General features: G+C 36.4%; 1 protein-coding gene across 1 annotated transcript in view; it reads right to left on the reverse strand.

Annotated features, from left to right (window-relative positions):
- The window catches only part of ATRNL1 (attractin like 1), a 794,045-nt gene that overhangs the window by 598,928 nt on the left and 169,608 nt on the right, over nt 1-25,509 (reverse strand). The window contains exons 17-18 of the mRNA XM_032878996.1: nt 23,595-23,783; nt 14,045-14,263 (exon numbers count right to left, since the gene is read on the reverse strand). Of these exons, the coding sequence (XP_032734887.1) occupies nt 14,045-14,263; nt 23,595-23,783 (408 nt within the window). The remainder of the gene's footprint in view (nt 1-14,044; nt 14,264-23,594; nt 23,784-25,509) is intronic.

Raw genomic sequence — 25,509 nt, forward strand, 5'->3', positions numbered from 1 at the left:
ACTCTCTTCTTTGAACAGACAGGCACCTTGTCCTCCACTCCCCAGATTCCCAGTTCCATTTTTCCAACACAGGATAACCAGACTCTACTTGTGTCCCCTGACTGCAGCACCTCATGCAAACATTCTTCCAGCACTAACTGGGGATAGTGGTAAGGTTCACCTGAATCCTTTCCTGTTTCTGAGGGATCATTTACTTTGGCTGCCTGTCCAATGTCTCAAGAAGTGTTTTTCATTTTGTCCCATTTCTTAATTGTTTCAAGTAGGGGCAATTAAATTGGGTTATTTTTAGAGTAACCAGTCATCCCAGTTTTCTCAGGACTATACTGGTGTTTGTACTGAAAGTCCCACATCTCAAGGAAGCCCTCAGTCCTGGACACATTCCAGGATAGCTGGTTACCCTACTCACTGTTACTCCATTTCTGCTTGGTGATAAAAATTTTTTTTTTATTTAAAAAAAATTTAAAAGATAACTTGCCATTAAAGCAAAATTAATAAAAGTACACTATGTGATTTATAACATATTTAAAAGTAATAAGGCTCTTACACTACTGTGAAGTTATAATATCACTTAAATATAGACTGTGTCAAGTTAAAGATTAATAGAAATCCAAGAGCAAGCAAAAGAAGGTAATATAGTCAATAGGCCAATAAAATGAAGCATAAAATATGCTCAATCAATTCAAAGGAAGGCAAAAAAAGGAGGTAAACAGATACAAAGAACAGATGGGAAAAAGAGAAAATAAGTAACCAGATGGAAATTTAAGTCAACCATATTGATGAAACATTTACTTTAAAAAACCCAAACACATTAATTTAATGGCATATACTATCAAATTGTATTAAAAAGAGCCTAACAATGTGTTATCTATAAAAAAACATACTAAAAATACAACACAGATAGCTTAAAGTAAAAATATGGAAAGAGTGTATCATAAAACCACTACTGAAATGTAGTTTCTAGAGGAACATTTATAACATCAAAGGCTTATATTAGAAAAAAATTATCAACTTAGTTATTTAAGTTTCAACCTTATGTAACTAGAAAAAAAGCAAATTAAACTATAAACAGGCAAAATGAAGGAAAAATTAAGAGCAGAAATTAATGAAATATCAAATGGACAATAGAGGAAAATCAATACAATGAAAAGCTATTTCTAGGATCAATGAAAACTGACAAACCTCCAGACAGACTGCTCAAGAGAGAAAACACAGATTATCAATATTTAGAATTAAGGAGAGGTTATCACTAAAGATCCTTTAGAGAAAAGGATAATAGCAATTATTATGAATATCTGTCAGTAACATCTTAAATGAAATAAATTCCTCGAAAGACGCAAACTACTAAACTCCTTCAAGAAAAGTTAGTGAACCTATGAATAGCTTCATACCTACTTAAAAAAAAAAAAAAAAAAGAATTTGTAGTTAAAATCTCTCTCCCAAAGAAAACTCCAGGCCAGATGTCTTCATAGTAAATTCCACCAAATATTTAAGAAATAATGCCAATTTTACATAAACTCTCCCAGAAAATGGAAGAGGAAAAAGTATTTCCCAACTCTTGAGAATGATACCAAACCAGACCCTAAGATAACTACAGGCAAATATTCTCAACAATATAAATCCAAAAATACTTAGCAAGATTTAAACAAATTGAACCCAGCAATATACTAAAAGGATACTACATCATAAGTGGAGTCTATCCCAAAATGCAAGATTGGTTTGGCATTTGAAAACCAAACAATGAATGAATTAATGATATTAACTAAGACAAAAAATAATTATACGATCAGCTCAATAGACACATGTCTTTGGAAGAATTACACATCTGGCCATGATTTAAAACAAACAAATAAACAAACAAAACAAAACAAACAAATAAAACAAAACCTCAACTAACTAGGAACAGAAGGGAAGTTCTTCAATCTGTAAGGACATTTATGAAAAACCAACAGTTAACATTTTACTTAAAGGTTAAAGGCTAAATACTCTCCATTTAAGACTAATGTACACTCTCACTAATTCAATACCATGTTGCACAGTAGGTCTTGACAGAGCAATAGGGAAAGAACAAAAATAACATGCATGATTCAGAAAGGAAAAATAACTCTGTTTATTGAAAAGCAACGTTAGAAAAAATCCTAAGGAATCTATAAGAAATGTACCAGGATGAACAGAAGAAATCACCAATGTCACTTAGTACAGGGATACTATATAGTAAAATAAAATGTATTTCTATAAAATAGCAAATTAGGGGCACCTGGGAGGTGCAGTCAGTTAAGCATCCAATTCTTGGTTTTTGGCTCAGGTCATGATCTTGGGGTTGTGGGATTGAGCCCCATGTCAGGCTCTGCACTCAGCATAGAGTCTGTTTAAGATTCTCTCTTCCTTTTATTTAGCCCCTCCTCCCACTCTGTGCACACATGCTCTTTCTCTCTCTCATAAATAAACCTTTTTAAAATAACAATAATAAAATAAAATAGAAAATCATTAGAAAATTATGTCTTTAAAATCCCATTTGTTCCAGCATGAGGAAACACTGTAGAACTTTTTGATAACTGAAAACAATGTAGGCTGCCTAGGACTATGTCTCCCAAGAAACAAAGAAGATGACTTAGAAGTGTGGATAATTTGAAGAACTGCTCTTGATTATGGAGAAAAAATGTGGGAAGTAAGAAAGGTGCCTTTTAGGACCAGGTGGTTAAGTGATAAAGAAATTAATTGGAAGTTAAATTCCTGCAAGACAAAAAAGAAAGCCACAAATTCAGAGGCCACACAGTCCTTATCTTGGCCACCACAACTTTGCTGTTCTCACAAAAGAGAGACCATAAAACCTGAAATCTTACAAATACACCAATGCCAAAAATGGGAAGAAAAAAAAAAATGACACTACACAGTTATTCCCCCAAAATCAGAAAAATAACAATAAAATCAAGAAACCAGATAGGACATAGCTTAACTGATGAAAATTCCCCTGAAAAATATAACCATGGAGCAGGAAATTATGACAATTTTCTAAGCAATAAATATAGTTAACAACATTTGAAGAGTTTTTTTAAAACTACCTTAAATCAGAAATTCAATTAAGAATAGAAATGGACATAAAAGAGGAAGAAATGAAAAAAGAGTTGACTGAACTATGGAAGGAAATGAAAACAAGCTCCGAAATGGACACTGAATTATAAGACATCCAAAATAGAAAAATAGACAACCTTCACAATTTAATGAGGCATTAAAAGCAAGGCAGAAAAACAACCAAGAAAGCGATAAGGTGATTCAGAGAGAAATAAAGAGGGTCAGAAATGGAGAATCTATTGAAAAATATAATCCAAGAAAACTTCTTAGAAATAAAATAATACCTTTGTACCCCCTTCCAGTCACTAGTTGCTGTGCACCAAAAGTTACCACTTTCCTGACCTATATAATACCATAAAACAGATTTGCCTGTTTTTGAACATTAGGTAAACTGAGTCAGTGTCTTGTTTATGTCTGGTTTCCTTCTCTCCACACTGTGTATGGGAGAGCCACCATATTGTTCCATACAATTATAGGTTAATCATACTCATGCTATATGTTCTGTTGTGCATAATATCAACTTCTTTAATCATCCAACTGTTGATGAACATTTGGATGAGTTCTAGGTTGGAGATATTAAAATGGTGCTGCTATGAACATCCCTAGGCATGTCCTGTAAATGAACATAACTATGCTTCCTGTTGGGTTATTGGGCCTAAACCAGGGATCAGCAAACATTTTCTGTAAAGGACCAAATAGTAAGTGTTTTTAGACACTGTGGGCACATAAGGACTGTCAAAGATTCTTCCCTTCCTTAATTTCCTTCCCTCCTACTTTCCTCCCTTCCCCACTCTTTCTCCTCCTCCTTTTCAGTTTTAAAAATGTGAAATCACTCTTGTTCGCAGGCTATGTAGAAACAAGCCACAGGCTAAATTGGGCAGCAGACTTCAGTTTACCCGCCACGGCCTACACATACGATTCTGGAATCATCGGGTATACATTTGTTCAACTTTAACAGATATTTCCAAAATGTTTTCAAAGTGTTTATACCTTTTAGGCTCTCAAAAACCAATATATGAGATTTCCATTTGCTCTACATCCTTGCTAACATTTAAAATTAACTTTTTTTTTCATTTTAGACATGCTCATGGGAGATTAGTGGTATCATTTTGCGGTTTTCATTTGCATTTCCCTAAAGACCAAAGAGATTAAACAACCTTTCAGATGTTTATTGGTCTTTTAAATATTCATTTTTGTGATGTTCACCTATCTTGGCCATTTTTTGTTTGTGTAGTCTTATAAAAAAAATCAATTCTGGATAAAGGGCTTTGTCAGGTAGTACTGTAAGTATCTTCAATTCTGTAACTTTCCTTGCTCATGCTTTCAATGTTTTTTATGAAAAGAATTCTTAGATCTTAATATAGTACAATTTATCATATTTTCCCATATGGTTAATCTTTTGAGTCTTGTTTAAGAAGTGACTGTTAGGTGGGAGTTAAGATGGTGGATTAGGAGGAGGAACTTATGCTTGCCTCATCCCTCAAACACACCTAGATAAATACTAAATAATTCTGAACATCCAAGAAATTGATCTGAGGATTGAGAGAACAAACTGCACAACTAGAGGGAGAAAAGAGACCACAGCGTGGAAAATAAGAGGTGTGGAGAAGTGAATTGGGAGAAGAAAAGAATCATGGGCTACAGAGGAGAGGGAGCCCTGATCATGGAGAGAAGAAAGGGAGAGAGAGAGAGACAGACAGACAGACAGACAAAGAGCAGCACACAAAGGGTCACACAAGAAAAACACTTACCAAAACCAATGACTGGGAAAACAAGAGGGGCTGATTATTCTGCATTTTTATAACCAGAGGAGTTCAAAGACTGAAGTTTTAGAAGTCCACACTTGGGATTCACAGTGCCTGGATAGATAAAACCTGACTTGTATATATTCCCTGGATGAAATTAATTGAAAGGCAAAGGAGGAGTGCCCAGAACACTAGGCCTCCTTTGAAGTTTCAAGGCTGAAAGTAGACAGACAGATTCTTACTGCAGCTCAAGATTCTCTTCCCAGGAGTAGATGTTTAAAATACAGGCACCTGTAGTGGTCATGTGCTTCAAGAACTCCTTGCCTTGCATGTGTGTATTAATTAAATTCATAATGAAAGCCTAGACAGAGCTTGGCTCAAGGACTTTCACCAATAGAGTGCTTGATCCCCAGGCCTTTCCTTTCTCCTACTAAGTGTTGGAAGTAATCAATCCTTTCATTCGCCATCTCAAGGTTTGCTGACCAAAACCAACACGCACTGTGGACAGAGTGGAGCCTGGTGGGTACAGCAGTTCTCATACGAAGAAGAAGGGCAGAGGCCAGGAAGAAGCTTCATGATCAGAGGATATACTGGGAGAGCTGTTTCCCCACTCTTGGAGTGCATCTGGAAGAGGTTGCTCTGCATTTTGGGAAACAAAAGAGCCAACAGTTCCCATATTGTGTTGCCCCATTCCATAGCATAAGGGTAGAGACACTTACTGAGGGCAGCTAACCTGGATGATAAATTTTGGTGAGTGTTACCATAAACTTCAAGCTGTTGTGCATTCCTATGACTACCCTTCTGGGGCAAACCAGCACCAGCCAAAGTATGATGAGACCCTCCCCCAGAGGACCAGCGTGGATCCACACCACATTGGGTCCCTAAAGTTTGGAGATTGAAAACTCAGCCAGCAACCCTGAGATAAAACACAGGTGCACTGTGCTGACAGATGGGCAGATGGCTGGGACACAGACAGGGTGAAGGCTGAGGAATGCCTGGAACACATGAGGGGAGATATTATTCATATCATAGGAATCCTAGAAGAAGAGAGGGAAACGGGGAAAGGTTTATTTGAACAAATTATAGTTGAAAACTTCCCTGATCTGGGGGGAAAAAAAAACAGACATCCAAATCCCGAAAGCACAGATAATGCCCATCAAATTCAACAAAAGCAGGACAATGCAAAGACATATCACAGTAAAATTTGCAAAATACTAATAAGAAAAAAGTCCTAAAAGCAGCAAGGGAAAAGAAATACCTCATGTGCAAGGGAGGACAAATCAGGTTAGCAACAGATCTAGCCACAGAAACTTGACAGGCCAGACAGAAGTGGCATGATATATGCAATATGCTGAATGGGAAAATATGCAACCAAGAATACTTTATCCAGCAAAGCTGTCATTCAGAATAGAAGAAATGATAAAGAGTTTCCCAGAAAACAAAAAGTAACAAAATTCATGACACTAAACTGGCCAGGAAAAAAATATTAGGGGACTCTCTGAGTAGGAAAAAAGATTAAAATCAGCAAAGACTTCTAGGAACAGAAAAAAGTCTCCAGAAATGATGACTTAACAGGTAATACAATGGCACTAAATTTATATCAATAATCACTCTGATGTAAATACCTATCAGTTATCACTCTGATGTAAATGATGTAAATGCTCCAATCAAAAGACATAGGTATCAGATTGGATAAAACAACAAAAAAACAAAAACAAGACCCATCTATACGCTGCCTACAGGAGACACATTTTAAACCTAAAGATACCTGCAGGTTGAAAGAGAGAGGATGGAGAACTATTTATCATGCTAATGGACATCAAAAGAAAGCGAGAGTAGCCATACTTATAACAGATGAACTCGATTTTAAAACAAAGAATATAACAAGAGATGAAGAAGAGCAAATATCTTAGTAAAGGAGTCTATCCAACAAGAAGATCTAACAGTTGTAAATATTTATGCCTCCACTTGGGAGCACCCAAATATATAAATCAATTAATAACAAACATAAAAAAACTCATTGATCATAATACAATAATAGTAGGGGACTTTAACATTCCACTTAGCAATGGACAGGTCATTTAAGCAGAAAAGCAACAAGGAAATAAGGCCTTTGAATGACACACTGGACCAGATGGACTTATCAGATATATTCAGAGCATTTCATCCTAAAGCAGCAGAATATACGTTCTTTTCAAGTACACATGGACATTCTCCAGAATACATCACATACTGGGTCACAAATCAGGCCTTAATAAGTACAAAAAGACTGAGATCATACCATGACATATTTTCTGACCACAATGCTATGAAACTTGAAGTCAACCACACAAAAAAATTTGGAAAGACCACAAATACATAGAGGTTAAAGAACATCCTACTAAATAAAGAATGGGTTAAACAGGAAATTAAGAAGAAATTTTTAGGGCGCCTGGGTGGCTCAGTGGGTTAAAGCCTCTGCCTTCGGCTCAGGTCATGATCTCAGAGTCCTGGGATCGAGCCCCACATCGGGCTCTCTGCTCAGCAGGGAGCCTGCTTCCTCCTCTCTCTCTGCCTGCCTCTCTGCCTACTTGTAATCTCTGTCTGTCAAATAAATAAATAAAATCTTAAAAAAAAAAAAAAAAAAAAAGAAGAAGAAGAAATTTTTTAAAATGCATGGAAACAAATACAAATGAAAACATGACAGTCCAAAACCTCTGGAATGCAGCAGAAGCAGTCCTAAAGGGAAGAATAAAGCAACACAGGCCTACCTCAAGAAGCAAGAAAAATCTCAAATATATAACCTAATCTTACACCTAAAGAAGCTAAAAAAGGAACATCAAATGAAGCCTAAAGCCAGCAGAAGAAGGGAAATAGTATAGATTAGAGCAGAAATAACCAATATATAAACAATTAAAAAGAGTTGAACAGATCAATGAAACTAGGAGCTGGTTCTTTGAAAGAACTACTAAAATTTATAAACCCCTTATAAGCCAAACTTATCAAAAAGAAAACAGAAAGGAAACAAAGTCACAAAAGAGAGGAGAGATCACAACCCAACACCACAGAAACACAATTTTAAAGGAATATTGTGAAAAATTATATGACAACACTAGAAACATATAAACTACCAAAACTGAAACAAGAAAAAAATAGAAAATTTGAACAGACTGATAACCAGCAAAGAAACTGAATCAGTAATGAAAAAACTCCCAACAAACAAAAGTCCAGGGCCAGATGTCTTCACAGGGGAACTCTGCCAGACACTTATACCCAACTTTTGTAACAACATGGACAGGACTGGAAGAGATTATGCTGAGTGAAATAAGTCAAGCAGAGAGAGTCAATTATCATATGGTTTCACTTACTTGTGGAGCATAAGGAATAACACGGAGGACATGGGAAGATGGAGAGGAGAAAGGAATTGGGGGAAATTGGAAGGGGAGATGAACCATGAATGAAATTGGAGGGGGAGATGAACCATGAATGACTGTGGACTCTGAGAAACAAACTGAGGGTTTTGGAGGGGAGTGGGTGTGAAGTTGGGTGGGCCTGGTGGTGGGTATTGTGGAGGGCACGTATTGCATGGAGCACTGGGTGTGGTACATAAACAGTGAATTCTGGAACACTGAAAAGAAATTTAAAAAATAAATAAATTTTCAAAAAGAAGCATTAATACCTATTCTCCTCAAACTGTTCTAAAAAAGAGAAATGGAAGGAAAACTTCAAAATTCATTCTATGAGGCCAGCATTACCTTGATTCCAAAACCAGAAGACCCCACTAAAAAAGGAGAATTACAGGCAAATAACCCTGATGAACATGGATGCAGAAATTCTCAACAAAATACTAGAAATTTGAATCCAATAGTACATTGAAAGCATCATTCCCCACAACCAAGTGGGATTTATTCCTAGGCTATAAAGGTGGTTCAATATTCACAAATTAATCAATGGGATTCAACACATTAATAAAAGACAGGCTAAGAACCCTATGATCCTCTGAATACATGCACTAAAAGCATTTGACAAAATACAGCATCCATTTTTTTAAAACCCTCAATATAGTAGAAGGATAGAGGAAGTGTAAGTCAACATCACAAAGGCCATATAAAAAAGACCCACAGCTAATATCATTCAAAATGGGGAACAACTGAGAGCATTTCCCTCCACAGTCAGGAACAAGACAGGGACATCCACTCTCAACATTGCTGGTACTGGAAATCTTAGCCTTAGCAATCAGACAACAAAGAAGTAAAAGGCATCCAGATTGGCAAGGAAGTCAAAATTGCACTACTCACAGACAACTCGATACCATATGTAGAAAACCCAAAAGACTCCACCAAAAATATTTGCTAGAACTGATACATGAATTCAATAAAATCATAGGATACAAAATGAATGTACAGAAATCTGTTGCATTTCTATACACCAATAATGAAACAGCAGAAAGAGAAATCAAGGAATCAATCCTATTTACAATTACATCAAAAACCATAAGATATCCAGGAATAAATTTAATCGAAGAGGTAAAAGATCTGTGTTTTGAAAACTATAGAACACTTACGAAAGAAATTGAAGAGGAAACAAAGAAATGGAAAAAATTCTACGGTCAAGGATTAGAAGAATAAATATTATTAAAATTTCTAAACTTCCCAAAGCAATCTACACATTTAATGCAATCCATATCAAAATATCAATATCATTTTTCACAGAACTACAACAAACAATCTTAAAATGTGTATGAAACCACAAAAGACCCCAAATAGCCAAAGCAATCTTGAAAAAGAAAACCAAAGTTGGAGGCATCATAGTTTCAGACTTCAAGGTACATTACAAAGCTACAGTGATAAAGACAGTATGGTACTGGCACAAAAATAGACACTTAGATCAATAAAACAGACTAGAAAACCCAGAAATGGACCCACAAGTATATGGTCAACTAGTTTTCAACAAAGCTGGGAAGAATATCCAACAGAAAAGAGAAATCCTCTTCAAAAAATGGTGTGGGAAAACTGGACAGCAACATTCAGAAGAATGAAACTAAACACTTTCTCTTGGCACACACAAAAATAAATTCAAAATGGATGACAAACCTAAATGTGAGACAGGAAACCATCAGAATTATAGAGGAGAACACAGGCAGTAATCTATTTGACATCAGCTATAGCAACTTCTTACTAGACACGTCTCCACAGGCAAGGGAAACAAAAGCAAAATGAACTATTGGGACTTCAAGATAAAAACTTCTGCACAGGGGTGCCTGGGTGGCTCAGTGTGTTAAGCCTCTGCCTTCGGCTCAGTTCATGATCTCAGGGTCCTGGGATTGAGCCCCACATCGAGCTCCCTGCTCGACAGGGAGCCTGCATCCCCCTCTCTCTCTGCCTGCCTCTCTGCCTACTTGTGCTTTCTGTCTCTGTCAAATAAATAAATAAAATCTTTAAAAAAAAAACAAAAAACAAAAACAAAAACTTCTGCACCACAAAGGAAACAATCAACAAAACTAAAAGGCAACCTTTGGAATGGAGAAAGATATTTCCAAATGACATTTGATAAAGTGTGAGTATCCAAAATTTATAAAGAACTTATCAAACTTAGAACAAAAACAAAACAAAACAAAACCAAATAACCCAGTTAAGAAATGGGCAGAAGATATGAACAGATATTTTTCCAAAGACATATGAAAAGATGCTCAACATCACTCATCATCAGGGAAACATAAATCAAAACCACAATGAGATACCACTTCATACCAGTCAGAACAGCTAAAATTAACAAAACAGGAAACGTTTTTGGCAAGGTTTTTTGTCGAGGATGAAGAGAAAGGGGAACCATCTTACACTGTTGGTGGGAATGTAAACTAGTACACCCACTCTGGAAAACAGTTTGGAGGTTCTTCAAAAGGTTGCTATGAATTAGCAATTGCACTACTAGGTATTTATCCAAAGGATACAAAAATAGTGATTCACAGGGGTACATGTTTATAGCAGTGTTATCAGCAATAGCCAAACTGTGGAAAGAGACCAAATGTCCATCAACTGAAGAATGGCTAAAGAAGATGCAGTACACACACGTACACGTACACACACACACACACAGAGAGAGAGAGAGAGAGAGAGAGAGAGAGAGAAATATTACTCAGCCATCAAAAAGAATGAAATCTTGCCATCTGCAACAATGTGGATGGATCCAAAGTGTATTAAGCTAAGAAGTAAGTCAGCCAGAGAAAGACAAATACCATATGACTTCACTCATATGTGGAATTTAAGAAACAAAACAGATAAACATATGGGAAGGAAAAAGGTGGGGGGGCAAACCATAAAAGAAACTCTTAACTATAGAGAACAAACTGGGGGTTGCTGGAGAGAAGTGGGCAGGGGAAATGGGCTAAATGGGTGATGGTAATAAAGGAGGGTATTTGTGATGAGCACTGGGTGTTGTGTGTTGGTAAAGAATCACTAAATTCTGTTCCCAAAACAAGTATTACAATTTATGTCAGATAACTAGAATTTAAATAAAAACTTCAAACATTGAAAAAAAGAAAAGAAGTGATTACTGACCAGAAGCCTTAAAGTTACACAAGCACCCTGTTTCTCCTTAAAATTTCATTCCTCAATTTCTGTATTAAGTGGATTATTCTCACAGCAATTAATACTGGGGGGTTCTAAGAGTGATTTTTTTTTTATTCCCCTCACTCCTTCTACATTTATTATTTAGAATTTTTCTATAAGGAATTCTTGTTCATTCACACCATTTGTTTATTTATTAAATCATTAAATCAATACAGAATCAGGATTTAGGTTTTTGAGTTATAATACAATATGATCATTATCTTTTGCTCATATTTCATCCGTGGAGAACTCATTTAGGTTGGTGCTGTGTTCCTTTGGAATAATCATGATCCCATCCTCTCTTTTTTTTTAAGTTCTTTTTTACTTTCTGTCACCAAACAATGCTCCGGGCTCATCGTGTTTTCACCCTGTCCCAGTGCTAGACTTAGCCATTTCTCTACGGTGCCATGGTTCCTTTCACTGGAAAACAGTATCTAGAAACCAAGATGCAGGCACTAGATATGTTCACTGCTACTGGGATGTCATGGCTTCTAGACCCTCTTGACAAACAGAACTAGGAAATAACATTGCATATATACTAACCTATGTATACATACATATCTATATTTACTTTTTGGTGTATATATGTTAGAATAAACATGAATTCACATTATTATCTCAGACCCTAATCCAACACCACAGGGTTCTTTGTAGTCTTCAGTCCTTGCTTATTTTTAACTTCTTTCTCTGACAGGGGAAAACCTAGCTTAAATTAAACACAATTTATTTGTCCAAACCTAGTAAATGCATAAAGTATTGTTAGAAATGTTAACTTACACCATGTGATACACAAATTTACTAACCAGAATACAATCTTATATATAGTTTTCTTTTTCCTTAGCTTGACAGTATCCAGTCAAACTGTTTTCCAAAGTTACTTAGGTCAGCTCTTCTTTTTTTTTTTTTTCTTACATTTATTTCTTACATATATTACATTATGGCATTTGTAATATAGTTAAATTTACTTGTCACAGTTTACTTTACACCCTGGGATCCCCTGGTATTCTAGTTGACTTTTCCTTTTAATTTGCATTCAGGAAAGTTGGTTCTTTGTGGTAAACAACATGGGTTTCGACAAATGTATGGAGTCATGTATCAACCTAAAACAGTATCATAAAGAACAGTTCCATAACACAAAAAATTCCCTTGCGAGGCCCCCTTGAAATAAATCCCTACCTTTGCTACTCCTGGCAAATAACTGATCTGTTTTCCATCCCCACAGTTCTGCCTGTTCCAGATCATTTTATAAATGAAATAATACTACAGATAGCCTTTGGGCCTGGTTTCTTTCTCTAAGCAAAAAAAATTTTAAATTCAATCATCTGGTACAAACCAATAGTTTTTTTTCATTTTTGCTTTTCATATACTTCAAAATTTATGTAGCAGGTTTCATTGCACTCTGTGCCACATTCCCACAATCCATCTGGTTTCAGGACAGCACACTGTTGGTGACTCACCTAATGAAAGTTCTGCAGTGTCTCTCTACTTTTTATCCTCAGAATTTTCACTAGTGCCAGGGCAAACTATTGATCAGACATGCTGGCACAGCTCAGAAGTACAATACCTCCAAAGATATCACTCAGCCAATGAGAATCCATAGTAAGTTCTCTACCCTCCCATTTCGTCAGTGGGTTAACTCTGAGAAGTACTCTACATGGTTCTTCTAGGTCCCTAGTGGGTGTGAGGCCACATTTCTAAGTACAGCACAGACAGCTTAATATTTGTGGTTTTTCTCCCTTCTCCAAAACTCTGTTTCCTCAATTGTGCCTCCCGGGTTCACCTCCTAAATAAACTCTTTCATCCAAGTCCTTGTGTCAGACTGTTACCTGTTCTAGAACACTTTCCCAGATATCCCTATGACTCACCCTCATCTACATGAATTGTTTATTGCTATTTCTCAGTGAGCTCTTATCTCACTTACCCTTTTTAAACTGCAGGCCTTATCCCCCTTCCTTACTTCATTTATTTAACAGCAATTTAACAGCATGTAACTTCATATGTGCATAATTAATTTTGTTAATTTCAGTTAGAATACAGGTTTCATGAGTGCAGTGATTTTACTCTCATTTGTTAATTGTTTTGTCTCTAGCACTTCAAACACTCTTTGGCACATAGTAGGCACTCAATAAAAATATACTGAGTAAGTTAATTTATTAGGAGACTGGCTTTATTCAGTGTAACAACAGACTTCCTATAAAAAAAAAAAAAAACCTGAAAACTAATGACTTTCAAAATTGAATGGTATTCAAAATGAGGCCTGTTGATTCCATCACAAATATCATTTAAAACATTCCCACACTTAGCATGAAGTTTGACTGGATCTTCTGAATTGCCTTGAATTTTAAGTTATTATACTGTGCACATAAAAGACTATAGTACAAGGTAGAAAATTGGCATGAACCCATTATTTTTCCTCTTAGCAATTCATATGAAGCCAAATATAACAACTGTATACCATGCAGTTGGTAAGCCTATTTAATGATTCCAAACAGAATGCCATCTGCACGATAGAGATGAATATAGGGAAGAATATTTTTTATCTGTGAAATTTGAGTCTCATTGTTTTCCTGAATATTTATTATAAGAAAGAACAACTCATTCTTGGTTTCCAAACTGAAATTAATTTAATCACATTTTTATTACCTGGACACTGGATAAACGACCACTCATAGTTCTTTTCTTTAGGACAAAGACTGGTGTCAAGAATCATCTCATTATTGTGCATCCCAACAAGCTTCATTGGTCCCCGTGAAGATCCTTCAATGCAGTGTCCTCTTCCTGTATTACTAGGATCATTGCACCAGCCACACCCAGGCTGCTCCAAACAATGCCCACAGGTTCTCAATCCAGAACAATTTTGAGCTGCATGACAGGAACATTAACAAAATATGTTATATGACTTTATATTCAAATGGAATTATAAGGTAATGGAAAAATAAATATGGTCTAAAAAAAGACTAGAAAAATTGTCTATAGTTGATGTAAACCTTTTTTTGTAATAATATCTAAGAGACAGCAATTACTTAAACCAAATAAAATATATACATCATGAGCAAAGATGAGATAAATGGACTGACTTAAAGGTGAAAAGAGGTGTGATAACTATGACATAGAGAAAAATGAAGTCAGCACTTAAAGGTTGCTGAGAGGTTTTTTTACCTGTTTTTAGAACCTTTTGGAAGCTGCTCCAGGGGCCTACAGATCACATTTACCCTTGTCCATGTGTAGAGCCATGTTTGCTGGTCTTGGGCCTAGTGAGGGCCTCCAAAGAAAACTCTGCACCTGCCTTGGATGTCCAGGGTAACCGTTGCCTGCCCATCCTGAGAGAGCTAAGCCCCATGTGTACTGTGTGATGATTTGAAGTAGATTTTTACTAGGCCTCCCCCAGATTAAATCTAGTTTTATATTTACGAGTCTATGAATATCTCCTAGGAAAGTAAATTTTATTTTAGGACTATCTTTTTAAGGAAATATAATTAAAAAAAAAAAGTCTTGAACAAGCATTACATGCAAAGTAAATCTAAACTATTCTCAAGTATAGAATTCCTACTAATACTTTCCAAACAACTAGGGAAATCTTAGATGAAAGAATGCTGGTTTTCTTGCACTGCTGAATGACAAATTGTTAATCTTCTAGTTCTATTTATCTATTTGATTTTAGGCTTTAATAACAAGTTACAAAATGTCATGTTCAGAGCAACATTTTATTCTCAGATTTTATTTTACATATGAAACTATTACATAAGGTAATGTTGGTTTCCCTTTTGCTCAAGAGTAAAAACAACAGGCACTGCTGAAAGATTAACAGAAATTTCATTCTTTAGTATTTAATATTGATTCAAAACCTGACAGATTCTAACGTTTTTAGGACAATAATACAGGGAAGCTTTGGTAGCCTATGCTATTTTTCCTAAGTTATGAATAGCAGAGAGACTATGTATAAACAAACTATAAGTAATTAGAGCAATCATTTTTATTTTATTTATTTTTGGTTTTTTGAAAAATTAAGTTGTTAAACATCCAATACGGTTTTCTGAAATGTGTAAGAAGTTGAGGAATCAATCTGTAAGAAATCCTGTCATCAGATGATTACTGGAGACTTCTGGTTTCTGATCCAGCATGTTAGGCATTCAGAAGTTACCACTCCACCCTAACAAAAAGTAAGAAGCAGCACAAAATGAAAAGTCAACAACTCTTCTTAGATCTGTCAGAGAAGTGAGGTCACAGAGCAAATCACTGCCTGTAAGACTGGAGAGACAGACAGGAGTATGCAGAGAATCGTAGTATACCACATTTGAAACCTCTGCAGGAGCCAGTATGTGGGGAAGAAACCCTGATCCGAGAGCCTCCTATAGTTGATCGATTGCTGGAAGCTCAGTGTGGACAACTCTGAAAGTTAAAATTCCCAGAAGGACCCAGTCACAAGGGCACTCTCACACTTTTTTTTTTTTTTCCTTTAACCTCCAGGAGCTCTACAAAGTCCTCACAGTGAACATCAAAGAAAAATTTTCTTGTGCTTCCAGCAGGGGAAGAAAAAAAGGAAACATCCTGAAACATGTCAGAGCGTTCCATTCTTTTTAACAAGGCCTGGAAAAACTATTGAACAGAGCCCAAACTGCTGGGGTTTTATTGGAGCCCACCTGAGCTGTTGGGAAATACCCAACTCTAGCCTGCTCAGGCCTTCTGCGTGGGGAAAGAAAGGCACAAATCCAGCCAGCCATCCTATGCAACCCGAGAGAGGGGAAACAAACTGAGAATCACTAGGGAAGTTCACAGCATGAAGCACAAGCCCACGGAAAGACTTAGTCAGTTACAGAAGGCTTCTGCTCCTTCCACACCCTACCACCACATTACTAAAAGCCCACTTACAGCAGTCTCTTTTACCTGTAAATCATATCTGGCTACCAAGAAAAAAATTGCAAGGCATACCAAAAGGCAAAAAAACACACTGTGAAAGGACAGAGCAAGCATCAGACCTGACATTGCAGGAAAGTCAGAATTATCAGACCAGAATTTAAAACAACTATGATCAATATGCTAAAAGTTCTAATGGTAACTTGCGTGAACAGATAAGCATTGTAAGCAAAACTATAAAACTCCCAGAAGATAGCATAAAAGATCTAGATGACCTTGAGTTTGGTGATGGTGTTTTAGTTATGACACCAAAGGCACAATCCATGAAATAAAAAAATTGATAAACTAAACTTCATTAAAATTTAAATTCAAATTTTAAATTTCTGCTCTGTAAAGACACTGTCAAGAGAATGAAAATACAAGCCATACACTGTAAGGAAATATTTCAAAGACACACCTAATAAAGGACTCTTATCTAAAATACATAAAACTCAATAATAAGAAAACAAACAACTCAATTTTAAAGATGGGCAAAAGACCTACGCAGATACCTCACCAAAGAAGGTATATAGAAGCAAGTATGAAAAGATTCTCCACATCATATGTCACTAGAGAACTTCAAACTAAAAACAGTAATATACCCTTATTAAAATGGTCCAAATCCAAAACACTGACAACACCAAATGCTGGTGAGTATGTAGAATCCAAAGTAACAAAACATTCATTGCTGGTGGAATGCAAAATATAGCCACTCTGAAAGACAGTTTAGTGGTTTCTTACAAAACTAAACATACTTTTACCATACATTCTAGCAAAAACACTCCATGATATTTATACAAATGAACTGAAAATTTATGTCCATACAGAGACCTGGGGTGCCTGGGTGGCTCAGTTAGTTAAGCAACTGCCTTCGGCTCAGGTTATGATCCTGGAGTCCCTGGATCTAGTCCCGCATTGAGCTCCCTGCTTGGCAGGGAGTCTACTTCTCCCTCTGACCCTCCCCCTTCACATACTCTCTCTCCCTCTCATTTTCTCTCTCTCAAATAAATAAAAATCTTAAAAAAAAAAAAAGAAAGAAAATAAGAAACCTGCACATAGATGTTTACTGCAGCTTTATTCATAATTGTCAAAACTTGCCAAAAGCAACAAGACTTTAATAGCTGAACAGATAAATTGTGGTAAAGGACAATGGAATATTATTCAGCTCTAAAAATAAATTAAGCTAACAAGCCAGAAAAGACATGGGAGAGACTTAAATGCACATTACTAAGTGAAAGAAACCAATCTGAGAAGCTACATACAAATGACATGACATTCTGGAAAAGACAAAACTATGCAGATGATAAAAATATTCATGATTTCCAGGAGTTAGGAGAGAAAGAGGGATGAACAGGGGGAGCTCAGAGCATTCTGAATGACAGACTTTGGGCAATAATGATGTGTCAGTGTAGGTACATCAGCTGCAGCAAATGAACCATTCTGGTGTGGGATGTTGACCGTGGGGAAGTTGTGCATGTGTGGGGGCAAAGGACATAAAAGAATTCTCTGCACCTTCCTCTCAAAATTGCCGCGAACCTAAAACTACTCTAAAAGATAAATTTTAATCAATTTTTAAAAGACTACCTTCCCTAACTGCCGAGAAAAAAATGTTTAAATTGAGCATGTACATAAACTTGTAAAATACCAAAAGAAATACAGATTTGTGAGAGTGTACTATATTCACGTTTCCTATTTTTCCATTTTCACTGTATCAATTTAAATTACATTTTTATTTGAACTTTTACATATTAAGAACTAAACCTATTACTGCATTAAATTATCCTTTTGAAGATCATTTTCACAAAGAGAATAAACAATATTTTAAATAAAATATCTCAATTATTAATAATTGCAGTTATTAACAAAGCTTTCTCAGAAAACATTAGGCAAAACTTGTCTTAAGATATACTTCTTTTCTTCAATTTGTAAATTTTAAGTACTAATATCACAATAGCACAACAAAAAAAACCACTGGCAAATATTATAAAATCCATATTTGTTTCTCATTAGCAAAGAAAAATTTCCTTCAAGTTCCATTTACTAGGAAACCTCAAATGATCCCTGAAACAACTTTCTAAAAGCAACATAAAATGTATACCATTTCTAATAGTTTTATTTATAACTCTAAGAATGTTTTTAAAGACTAACTTACTACTGTTAAATGCTTAGTGAAAGACCAGACACGTGTAGTAGAAATGATCATGTAAATCCATTGTGTATAATTAATGTTAACAAGATAACAAGATATAAAGTTAAATGTAAAAGTATGATAAAAACATTGCCCAAAAGCTGATGTCTTTGAAACAATAATATTCAGCTACTTTTTGCACTCGGATTTTTTTTTTTTTAAGATTTTATTTATTTGACAGAGACAGCAAGAGAGGGAACACAAGCAGGGGTAGTGGGAGAGGGACAAGCAGGCTTCCCGCTGAGCAGGGAGCCTGATGGGGGCTTGATCCCAGGACTTTGGGATCACGACCCTGGCCGAAGGCTGACGCCCAACACCTAAGCCACCCAGGCACCCCTGCACTTGGATTTTGATAAAGGATACCACCTTTGTTCCTAGTCCTTATTTATTTCCTGGCATTTCCTTATTGCTCATTAAAAAGCCTTTTGGTTAAAAGCAGGAAAGAATGACGTAATAGAGAAGGAGTTTATTTCTCACAAGGAGTAGATCACCACCAGGTTTATTTGTATTTACTTCCAGAAAATACAAGATCTCCTTGAAGAGAAGTTCAGTAGCCCTCTTCCCTACAAGGATGCAAAGGGAAGGGCATATAATTTAAAAAGATGTAGAACAAAAATAATTGGACATCATCAGCACAAATGAACTGTAGATAGCCACCAAGAAGGTAAATATGACAACAGACACAAACAGTGAAAGAAAAGACTTACAGAAAAGAAAAATGCAGCAGACTAACTGCCCAAGAAAAAAATGGTTGAGGTAGAACACAAAACTCTCAAGAAATCAAAATCAAGAAAACAAAAAAAGAAGAGTCAAAAACAGAAGACATTAAGGCAGAACTTAACAACTGATGTACACACCTCTAGTGGACAGCCCTCCCAGCAGTATGTGTCATAATTTAGTTCATCAGTGATGAAGATACACTTCATACTGGTGTTTAATCATGTTTCATATACCTTCTCAAAAAATTCAGTTAGACTTTTTATGGTTGGAAATACAAGGTTCTCAAAAACATTGTTTTAAAACAGATAAAAATCCCCAAATAAACAACCATAAAGAAGAAAAAACATCTGAATTGAAACTAAGAGATGGAAATTTCAAGTGAATTCAAGACATATTGAAAAATTTTAAGGAGGGCACAGATTGCATGGAGCAATTGGGTGTTATATGCAAACAATGAATCATGGAACACTACATCAAAAATTAATGCTGTACTAAATGGTGACTAAAATAATAATAATAATAAAAAGAAATTCCAACCACTATTTTAAGATTTCTATGGAAGAATAAATAGAAGATTTCTAAAAAAGAATAAATAGAAGAAAACAATGTAAGTATTAAAGACCATTTTTAGCAGTAAAGAAAGACACTGCTCTTCAGATTCAAAAAGCAAATGAGAATCCATTTTTAAAATCTAACTCAATTACTGGAAATTGAAATTAATTACAGAATTTGGAATCCCAAGGATTAAGAGAAAAAAAATTACAATCTTTTATTTCTTGAAGAATTTTTTTAAAAAGATGCCCCACAAAGGAATGAAAATCAAATTCACAGGAAAATTCTCACTCACAACACCAAACACTACAAGGTCTAAGGAAAGAATAACCTAGAACTCCCACATCCAGCCACTTAATCATTCAAGTGAACATAAAAAAATACACTTTAGACATACAAAAACTCAAAAAGATTACTATCCATGAATTTATTTGAATGAATGACTGAAGACTATTCTGCAAAAGGTTAATAAATGAGACGGAAGATATGGAATACAAGAAAGATTTGTGATTAGTGAAGATGACTTAGATTTAACTCTAAACAATTTTTAGGAAGTTCTTAAGCATGTAAGACCTTGGAAAGTTTACAAGCTCCTTTTTCACTACCCTTTACACTTTTATTCTGTAACACACACAGAAGTCCATAGAGAAATGTGAGATTAATAAATTATTGTACAGAAATGCTCTGTGCCTGCACACAGCCTGGAGGTGGAACACTGCCTCCCTTGCACCTGTCCTAGCCAGCACCCCAGTCTTCTCCCAGCAGCATCCACTATCTGTCATTTCCATTAATTTTTTGCCTTACTCTATGGTTTTACTACCTAAATATTCATTCCTAAACAAGAGAGCTTAGTTTTGCCTATTTTTGAACTTTATCTAAATGGAGCCATACTGTATATAATCTTTTGTGTCTGACTTCTTTCATCAAACATTAATGTTTGTGGAAAGGCAAACATGATTACGAAGGCAAAAGAGCCTGGGTACTATCAGCTCCCCCTAAGACTGCATCACTGGATGCAGCTCCCCTGGGCAGCTGACTCCTAATAAGAGGTTTTCTGTGGGAGTAAGACCCTTTTATGCCTGCAACAACCCCAGTGCCATGCGCTGAATGAAGCCCGTCCTCATTCCCTATTTAAAAAAGGGAGATGGAGAGGAGAAGGGAGATGAGGGAAATTGGAAGGGGAGATGAACCATAGGAGACTATGGACTCTGAAAAACAATCTGAGGGTTTTGAAGGGGTGGGGGGTGGGAGGGTAGGGGAGCCTGTTGGTGGGTATTATGGAGGGCACGTATTGCATGGAGCACTGGGCGCGGTGCATAAACAATGAATTCTGTTACGCTAAAAAGAAATTAATTAAAAAAAATAAATAAAGTTCCTAAAAAAGGATAGCAACGAGGAGCTCAACACCTAATATACCCAGCCATGTCCATGCCAGGAACACCTCTCCACGTGATGCCAAGAACCTGGGGAAACAAGTATACCCAACAGCCACAGCCTAGAAGTTCTGACCTACTTTGTGGCACTTACTGTTCTGTCTCAGCCCTTCATGCACCAGTGGTGCCTATATGGAACAAATACAGGTTTGGCTGGTTGGTAGACTATAGGGGTATCTTTGGGAATGATGTAAGCTCTAGAAAGGCCAGTGAGTCTCCATCTGCACTGTCTTAAGCAGCTGGTTACCTCAAAATGACCAGGTCACTCATCTGAGCAAGAAGAGCTTATAACTGGGTAGCAATGTTGTCTGTGGGCTACCAGATCCCGGGGGCAAGCCTCAAAATAGTAGATTCACCACCAAAGGGTATCTCAGACTTAGGAAGCTCCTCTTAAAAGAAGGAGCTCTTCCTTCCTCTTACAACATAAGCAAGAGACCTCAGGGAAGGACGGAAGGAAGAATGCATGGTCGGACAATGCATGCTGCTGTGAGGATATTTACCCATACATCGTCACGGTTACATCAGCAGCAGCTGCTCCTATGGAAGGAATGTAAGGAAGCCAACGGGCTGATAATAAAGTCCAGACGAAACTTTAAAAAGTTGCAGGAACAAGCTGTGTCATGGCCCAAACTCCTCGGAAACCTACAAGTGCCTGCTTGGAGGAGGGAAAGAACAGAGGGAAGCCAGTGGACTAATGCAAAGACCTGAACTGGACCTACCAGCGCTGCACAGATCGGGTGAGAGAAGGCATAACAGTGTGTAACAACTATCAGAGCAATTGTTAGGAGGAAAAAACTAGACATGGGATGACAAGATCCTCTGAGGGGTATTCCCTTAGAAAGATTAAAACTGTCCCTTCCGTATCCCATTGAACACTTCAACTACAATATCTTCCTGAGTTTAACCCATATGGGGTTTCAAGTGGCTGCTATTTTGTCTCCCTCCACTGCACTGAACTGCAGTTCCTTTGGGACCTGGCACCCATTAACTGGATTCATTCATTGCAAACCCAGCTTATTGCAAGTAAAAGTATTGGGAAGAAAACTAAAATAAAACAAACCTAAGGACTCCTGGTCCTTCTGCCCTAGTGAGCTTCCTAGACATTCAGGCATTGGGAAGTGGGGAACTGACGAGGAACAAAATATTCCTCTCATTCATCTGTATCTCTTTGAATTTAGCAAGTGAAGAGATGTTTTGCTTTGTTGAAATAAAGGATTTCTGGTCGAGTATACACTGAACTCCAACTTTATCTAAGGTGATTCCAGAGCTAAGTGTGGTTGTGGAATGGTGACCCTGGGCACCGGCAGAGTATGTTCTCCAAAAAGGACACAAAGTCTGGATCAGTCACAGAAAGGACAGACCCCAATTAGTGTGGCGTGAATGAATCAATTCAACATTGAAAAGCAGGTGAGGGAGCACTGGAAATAAATAATCGTTCCTGCCTTCTTATTATAAATCTGAACAGACCAATTACTTCATGTCCCTTTTGGAAAGGCATTTTTTGCTAAGCCCCAGTGTCAGAGGGTAGATTGTAGAAAAATAAACCATATTTTCTGCTCGCACAAAGCTCACTGAGACCAGCAGCTTCTACATTTTCCCAAAGGAAAAAAAAAAGCTACATGTGGTTTCAAATTCCCACAAGGACCCCAGGTGCTCCCAGTAGTGCTATGCAATTCCCTTGGCAATGGCATCCTGATGCAATCTGCCTTTACAAGAAAGGCCACTCTGTAACCACACAGTGGTATGATGCACACAAGTCAAGTCCTCATAAAATGTGAGCAAGGGGTGACATCTTGTCCTGAAGTACAACCGACAGCAAATGAGGTACCGACCTGCTGCCGTGACTCCCCACGTGATTCCAAGACTGCATCCTGCCTTCGTGGTAGATGCACCACCACTGATAGGATTGATATTCTTGCCAACAAATGCATAACTTGAATCCAATCATGAGGAAAGAATTAGATAAATCCAAATTGGGACAGTTAAAATACAAGTGGTGTAGATTCTTCAAAAATATCAGTTGTTTAAGACATGGGAACTCTGCTAGATTAGAGGACACTAAAGGAGCACGACAAAGCGGTACTCGATCTTTGCAACAATAAGCACTTTTGTGAAGTGTTAAACTCTCTGCAACGTACACTCAGAGTTGGGGAGAGCACAAATGTGGCAAAATGTGTGTGTGTGCCTATGTAGGATAAAATAATCAGTAGAATTCAAAATGATGGTATAGTATAATTCTGGGGCTTATACCATTAATAGGTTTTAAAACAACAGTTTTTTGCTGCAACAAAAGCAAACACTTTTTCCCAACTTTTAAAAGCTTCTTCAGATGTTTAATTTCTCCTTCCATCACAAAAATTGATTTGTGTTGCCTTTACATGAAAAGTCACTCTAGATAAATACTTACGAGAGCAGGTGGCCGTTTGCCACTCCAGACACTGTCCATATGGAAAAGAGATTATGTAGGCATTGGAATCAACGCAGCGCCTCGTGCTACTGCACCACATACACTCCATGCCATTGCTGGTGCAGTTGGAGCAGGATGTCCGTAAAGAGCACGGCTTTTTGCATGGCCTTGCATTTTGATTCGGACTGACTGGAATAAATCAACAAATACAATTATTTTATTTGTTAACTATATTTTAGCACAGATATATGGGTTTCATTTATTTTGAGGTTTGAGGAATGTTTCAAGTAAGCCAAGTGTGGAATAAAAATTATAGCAAAAACTACATGATACGATAAATGAAAATGAAGGTAAGGTGTTAATACTTCTTAAATTTATTATCAAATTTGGAAATCATACTTCTTTTGAAAATTTTAATCATTTACAAAGTACATAAGGTTACATAATTTAAAATCTTACAAATAGAGATGTAGCCCATAACCTAGTTTTCTGTCTTTGGCTAAATACTACACACACTTTCATTATTTACTTTCCCACTAAAATTTTTTCCATAAACATTCCATACCTTATCAAAACAAATGCCTATCAGTGAACAATGTCTCTGATAAACAAACAATAAAAATAAAACAATACACTATAAAATCTTTACATGAAATAGAATATCATAACCTTTAGATAAATATTTTTTTTAATGCTAGCAAGGAAGTGAAGAAATTGGAATGCTTGTTCATTGCTGGTAGGGATGTAAAATGGTACAACTTCTATGGCAAACAGTATGGCAACTCCTCAAAACATATGATACAGCAATTCCACTTCTGCCTATATACCCAAAAGATACAAACCAGAACTGGAAAGATATCTGTAAACCCATGTTCATAGCATCATTATTCACAACAGCCAATAAGTAAAAGCAACTCAGGTGTACATTGATGGATGAATGGATAAACAAAATGTTGGATATACATCAATGGATAATTATTCATGTTAAAAATGGAAGGTTATTCTAACATATGTTACAATATGAATGAACCTTGAAGATATTATGTTAAGGGAAATAAGCCAGGCATAAAAGTTCATGCACTTTATGATTCCATCTATATGAGGTAAATAAATTAGTCAAACTCATAGACACAGAGAGTAGAAGGTGCTTGTCAGGGGCTGGGGGAGGGAGGTATGGAGAATTATTGTTTAATGAGTATAGAGTTTGGGAAGATGAGGAAGTTCTGGAGATACATGCTATTGATTAATGCACAATAATGTAGATGCATGCAATAACACTAAACTCTGCATTTAAAAATGGTTAAAATGATAAATTTTATATTATGTATATTTTTTTAAAGTTTTTAAGAAGAGGAAATAATTCCATATTCCTTTATGACTTAACAAAAATCCATTCCAAGGCACACATATGATTTTACTCATATGTGGAATTTAGGAAACAAAACAAATGAGCTAAGGGAAAAAAGAGAGAGACAAATGAAAATACAGATGTTCAACTATAGAGAACAAAGTGATGTTGACAAGGGAGGAGGGTGGCGGTGGTGGGGGGAGGTGGGTGGTTGAAATGGATGATAGGGAGTAAGGAGGGCACTTGTCATGATGAGCACCAGCTGTATATGGAAGTGTTGAGTAACTATCCTGCACACCAGAAACTAATATTACACTATATGTTAACTAACTGGAATTAAAATAAAAACTTAAAAAAACAATGTCTATGTCTAATATTTTATACTGGCTAATAAAACCAAATAAAAAATTACAACACAATTAGTACTGGTTTGGGGTTTGAATGTCATGGCCAATATAAAAAATAATAAAAGTCAATCACCACAAAATGACATATTAGGAAAAAAAAAAAGAACAGAAATGTTTCTTCTTACTTGCCAAATAAAAGATATCTATAAGATGAAAATGA

This window comes from Lontra canadensis, unplaced genomic scaffold, assembly GCF_010015895.1.
Source record: "Lontra canadensis isolate GAN:19392208 unplaced genomic scaffold, GSC_riverotter_1.0 scaffold3, whole genome shotgun sequence".
NCBI lineage: Eukaryota > Metazoa > Chordata > Mammalia > Carnivora > Mustelidae > Lontra > Lontra canadensis.